The sequence below is a fragment of the Loa loa genome (assembly GCF_000183805.2).
Source record: "Loa loa unplaced genomic scaffold supercont3.258, whole genome shotgun sequence".
Lineage (NCBI taxonomy): Eukaryota > Metazoa > Nematoda > Chromadorea > Rhabditida > Onchocercidae > Loa > Loa loa.
Genome location: NW_018108438.1, coordinates 71725 through 78072, shown reverse-complemented (window position 1 = coordinate 78072; position 6348 = coordinate 71725). Strand labels below are relative to the sequence as shown.

General features: G+C 23.7%; 2 protein-coding genes across 2 annotated transcripts; one reads left to right on the top strand and one right to left on the bottom strand.

Moving 5' to 3' along the window:
* Positions 1–1102: 1102 nt before the first annotated feature.
* Positions 1103–2622, top strand: LOAG_11658 (hypothetical protein; the record flags this gene model as incomplete). Its single annotated transcript, XM_003147176.2, has 3 exons — positions 1103–1254; positions 1488–1659; positions 2495–2622. The coding sequence occupies 3 exons, from the start codon at positions 1103–1105 to the stop codon at positions 2576–2578; spliced, it is 408 nt and encodes a 135-aa protein (XP_003147224.1). The 3' UTR covers positions 2579–2622.
* A 2135-nt stretch (positions 2623–4757) lies between these two features.
* On the bottom strand, positions 4758–5997 carry LOAG_11657 (hypothetical protein; the record flags this gene model as incomplete). The annotated part of the gene is made up of 4 exons (XM_003147175.1): positions 4758–4870; positions 5141–5190; positions 5336–5435; positions 5871–5997. The coding sequence occupies 4 exons, from the start codon at positions 5995–5997 to the stop codon at positions 4758–4760; spliced, it is 390 nt and encodes a 129-aa protein (XP_003147223.1).
* Positions 5998–6348: the final 351 nt, after the last annotated feature.

Genomic DNA, 6348 nt, shown 5'->3' with positions numbered 1-6348 from the left:
ATCGATTACTTGCAAATAATTGCAAGTTAATTCAGTATCGATTACTTGCAAATAATTGCAAGTTAATTCAGGATCGTGTACTTGCAAATAATTGCAAGTTAATTCAGTATCGATTACTTGCAAATAATTGCAAGTTAATTCAGTATCGATTACTTGCAAATAATTGCAAGTTAATTCAGTATCGATTACTTGCAAATAATTGCAAGTTAATTCAGTATCGATTACTTGCAAATGATTGCAAGTTGTTAAACAATTTGAGATGCAGATTATTCATTATAAATTATTTAGCAATATATTATTCCATAATAACAGCATTGCATTCTGTAAATATTAGCTCATTAATTTTCCGGAAATGCGTTTATAATATAAGCTTACGCAGGTTATTTTTAATTTATTAGTCTAAGTCATATTAAAAATAACATTAATCTGACGTAAACAATTAGCAATGCATCATAACAAACGTCACAGTATTTCGGAAATTAAATTATCAATTAATTATTAATGAGAATTTCTATTTAATATTTGAATTAAATTTTTGCTCACATTTCATTGGTATTACTCACATTTCATTGGTATTACGTACAAATTTAAGTCTTAAATTGATCAATTCTTAAATTAATCAAGCTTGAATTAATCACTTAAATTAATCAAACTTAATTAATCAAACTTAAATTAATCAATCCCTTAAATTGATCAATTCATCGGAGTTTTAGATTAATCGAATCGATTGAATCAAATTAATTTGGAAGTTAAATCATTAATTATTTGTTAACGAGAATTTTTGCTTAATTAAAATTTTTGCATTTATAGGGGATGCCATCATTAAACGATCATATTGTGCAATTGTATACACCAAATTATCTTCCAGCTGATGAGAACGGTTTTTCAACTGGTAAACAATGGAAAATGTTTACTTTTTAATTTAAAATAATTAAAATTAGGTTAAAAATTTTTGATTCTAAGTTACAAAATATTTGTTTTTTCAATTTGAAATAATTGGATTTATTTCAAGGGAAAATTGGCCTTAAATTAAAAGAATATTTGTTTTTTAATTTGAAGTAACTAAAATTAAATATGCATTTTTTTCTTTTCATGAACAATTATGAATGTTGCTGATAGTCGATTCAATTTTCTTGTGAGACGTAAAATATCAGATTTAATGGAAAAAAATAATGGTCAATTGGATTACAATCATGATTTTTGTTTTGAAATGGATGAATTAAATGCATCTAAAAAACTTCGTCATATTGCTAGGTTTTTAAAAATTTCCATTTTTTTTTCAAAATTTAATTTTGAAATTTTTTTAATTCTGTAATATTTTGAGAAAAAAAATTTTAAAAAAATATCAAAAGTTAAATTTTTTTACAACTTCTTCTTTTTTTTTTTTGCTCCATTATTTCTCTAATCTTATTAATTAGTTAATACCAATTATTCCAATTTTAGTTTAATATTAAAGAAATAATACGATTAATTATTGCTAATTATAGTGTTGCATCTATTTCAAGTGGTATTCAGATGACAGTTTCGACGACATATCCATGTGTATATATTAATATGGGTTCCTGGTTAAATAATCTTAACGGTAAAGCGAATCATGTTTATAATTGTTATTCGGCTTTCACATTACAATGTCGTGGTTTAAGTGATGCTATAAATCAAGTTTGTTAATTTTAATTTAAAATTTTCTTCTTTCATCTTCATTCACTAACAATTATTATTGCTATGATAAATAATTTTCAATCAAAATTTTTTTTTCAATTTTGGATGATTTTCAATCAAAAAAAAATAGCAATTTCAAAATTTACAATCTTTTTAAACAAAAAAAAAAAAAAAAAAAATACATGAATGATTTTAATGCAAAAATTTAGTAATTGAAATTAACTTATACTTAATTATTAACTATATTACCGCCATTTAAATGATAAATTGTTTAACTATTATCGTTTTTTAATTGATGAATTACTTCACTATTACTGCCATATCATTTGATTGATAGATTATTTGACAGGAAAAAAAAAAAATTGAATATAAACAATTAACTTATTGAAGCGTACCATTTATTGAGGCATAATAATTAAGTGACTATTACCGCTATTTGATATATGAATTAATCAGCTATTACTAGTACTATTTGATTGATACATTCTTTAACTATTACCGTCATTTGATTGATAAATTAATTAAATAATTGATAAAGATCGAAAATCATTGAGGAATCATTGCATGAAATGTTTTTGTATTAAAATTTTTATTTCAAGCAAATAATCTTTTCCCTCATTAATTTAAATTATTCTATTCAATTTAATAAATAAAATATATTTACATTCATTTTTTATTATTTTAATTTATTTAATGTTTAAATTCTAAACGAAACCATAATTGTATTTATTATTAACAATTTGCATAAATTATTCCTTTTAATAGAAATTGAATTTAATTACTATCATTATTATCCTCAAATTATCATAATTAAAATATTACTGTAATATTTCAGTCACATTTTCCAACAATTATACTGCGACCAGATGAACTGTATCAACATCTTACCGTTTATCGATTTGGAATTGATAATGAATAATCTCTACGATCATCATAATTGATCTCTTCGTTGTTTATTTACCGTATATGCTTAGATTAATAAAGATATTTCATATTTAATTCACTGTAAATACAACTCCAGTTATAGTTTCGAATGAAAAAGTTAAATTGAAATATACTTAATTTCGATCTCAACCTGGAAAATGGTAAGATAATAAATTTTAGGAAATTAAATTTTATTCATTAATTCAATTAAATCACCAAATTGAGCAACATTATAATTAGCAGTAAGATAAAATATGCAATACAAGCGGAAAAGTTACATGTATTAGAATAATCGAAATGAGAGATACCGGAATCGGAATGAGAGATGCTGGAATCGAAATGAGAGATACCGGAATCGGAATGAGAGATGCTGGAATCGAAATGAGAGATATCGCATATTAATAAATTATATATAATAAGGAGGAAAATATGCATATATTGGAAGTGAAATGATATATCTGTCGTTTGTCAAAGTTAGCATAATTTTGTCAAAGTTTGTCAAAGTTTTATATAGCATAATTTATTTTGAGATTCAATACATTGCTTTTTTAGCCGTGGCCAAGTCGGAAATTCAAGCCAAATTTGCTAATATTAGGGTTGGGATGATAAGCAAATAATCTTTTTCTCTCTTGTCTTATTTAGACTTATTCTCTTGTCCCATATTTTCCTTATAATTTTTTTTCTGTATTTGATTTGATAATATGTAAATCAAAAATGAAAAATAGCATAAACAAATAATGGGAAAATAAAGATGAAACGTTTGAAATTTATCCTTTTCATGTTTTATAATCTAAATTTAAATCTTATTTGAAAAATTAAGAAATGTATTACTTGAATTAACATGATCTGTTTGAAATTTCATTAAAGTATATCCATTTTACATTTGAAATTCTCATTCGATATATGAAATATCCAATCATTTTTTCCAATTATGCTTGAAAATGTTTTTGCATAAAAAGTAATTGTGCATGTCAAGATAATTGATATTACATCAAAAAGCAATCTTGCATGCCGAGCAATTTTGCATGCAAAGCACAAGTTACGCATAAAATGCAATTATCTTTGATACGAAAGATTTATTTACACTTACAAATGAATTATATCAAATTATTTCAGTTGTTTCAATTAAAATATGTTGAAAAAAAAAGGAGATTTTATAATTTCATCATTTTTTTTTTGATATATACAAATGTTTAGTTTATGATAATTAATTATTTCACGTTTATAATGATAATTATTATCAAATTTTAGTCATTAAAACAATTTAATTTTAGCAATTTTAAGTAATACTTGCAAAACTAACTTATAACAATCACGTTGTTTGCTTTTTTTTTTTTTTAGCGTGAATTTGCTTATTCATAGTAATGTTCGTACTTACGTACGCATTCGTAATAATATAATTATATTCTCAATATCATTCATGAATTATGCAAACGAGCATGATCTATTACCACTATACTTTAGCAAAAACACGTACGTGTTTATACGTAACATGTACACGTTTTAGCTATGCCATATTGTTAATAATTATTTTATAATATTAAAAAGTAATGATTTCAGGAATTCATGTCAAATTCAATAGAAATGATAAAGTTCAAAAAATTTATGCAAATAGCAAACTGCATTCATGAATTCTTGTAAAAAAAATGTTTTTTAAAATAATCTTGAAAAATTAAAACACATATGGAAGATTTATTGTGTGAAATAAATTGTACAAAAAATAAATTAGAATTAAATAAAAATATTTTTTTTCCGCTTATAAAAAAAATTTTTTTACAAAACCATTTGAATTTTTGCTGTTTAATTTAAATATTTACATTTAAAATTTAGCGTTAATTTTCTTCAAAGAAATTTGCTAATTGATTTAACAATTCTTTTCCTCTTGAAATTAAATGAAGAAAAGGAAAAAAAGGAGAAGTCAAAAAAATTTGAAGAAAAAATGCTTCCTGAAATGGAAGTAATGCTTCAAGATTAAAGCTAATTTCATGCTAAATGCTAATTTCTTGACTTGATTATTTTCGATATTGTTAAAAAATTATGAAATTAATTCAACCAATATTTAAATCCGAAATTTAATTAAACTTAATAAAGAATAACAATAGGAAAAAGAACAACAATGCATATTTATCGTTTCCATACAAAAAGTTTTTCTTCCGGAATTGTTTTGGCGTAAACTACACGGAACTTTCTTTACGTACGGTTTGTTTCAAATTGCTTCTTCGTCTTTTACGCCGAAAATGTATCACGTTAACAATGACAAATACTGTTGATAGAATTGTAAATATCACTGAAATAACATTAAAAAGTATTTGATTCGTCATTTTGTAGGTTTGATCAGAAAGGTCATGGGTCATCAAAAGGATGCTAAAATTTAAAATGTATTTTAATTTCATTTTTTTATTCTTTTTATTCCTAAATATTTCTATTGATATTCATATTTTATAAATTTATCCTTTGACAGTAACCATAAATTAAATTGTCACTGCAATCTGTTCATTGATGAATTATTTGTAGATCAATTTTTTTAAACAAATTTAAATTTCTAATTAAAATTGACCAAGAATAATGATAGTCCACTTTATCGTCATTGGATCATCTACTTCTGGTCTGAAATTTTATTTGCATTACAATCAAATTGTATCAATGTGCTATTCAAATTGATAAAGTTATGGTTAAGATATTAAATGAAATAATTATTTACGAAAAAAAAAGAACGAATAAGCAAATAATTAATATGCTAATTTTGTAATACTTTATAAATTGAAGTATAATTTTGAAATATGCTTCGCTACCATCTTCACCTAATGTTGCTTTACCAATATATGGCCATCGTGTGTCATCCATACGAGCACCTTAAAATTAAAATTAATGATAAAGCATGTGTACATGTATATCTGTGTTTAATTTTTCATTAAAAAAAAAAAAGGGGAAAAATGTGAAAGTTTGCAATTCCTTTTTCTTAACATTCATTTGATAATCAAAAAATTATTAATTTTATTAAAATTATCAATTTTCACTTTTTAATGCTTTTCTGGAAATGATATCACGTTGAAAATGATAGTATCGTATAGAAACAAAAAAAAAAGAAAAAATAAAAAACAAAAAAATAGACAAACCAAAGATCAAAGGGTTTTTTTTTTATTAACTTTTAACAGTTGAAAATAATCAAGCAAAATATTATCAAATTAGGATGGAAAAATGGATATTTTGATGTTCAATTAATTTAATATTATTTTGGAATAATGTAATAATTAAAAATACGTATGTGTGTGTATGTATGTGTATACGTGTGTATGTGTATACGTATGTGTGTATGTTATGTGTGTTTGTTTGTGTATGTGTATATGTGTGTGTATGCGTGTATATGTGTGTATGTGTGTATGTTATGTGTGTATTGAACATCAAAATATCCATTTTCCCATCATAATTTGATAATATTTTTTATGTGTGTGTATGTGTGTATGTGCGTATGTGTCTGTATGTGCATGTATGTGTGTATGTTGTGTGTGTATGTGTGTATAGGTTGTATACATATGTGTTAATAGCTGGTTATCATTATTTCGTAATTACTCGTTATTAATTTTAGAAGAAAAAAAAAAGGAAAAAGAAGAAAGAGACAATACGAATAAATTGATAAATATTATAATAAATTACTTCTATACTTGAATTATTTCGTACTATAATCAGTACCAGACTTTACTTTTCAATTATCATTCACTCATTTCTCACTATACATTACTCATTTTTTATTATCATTACTCATTT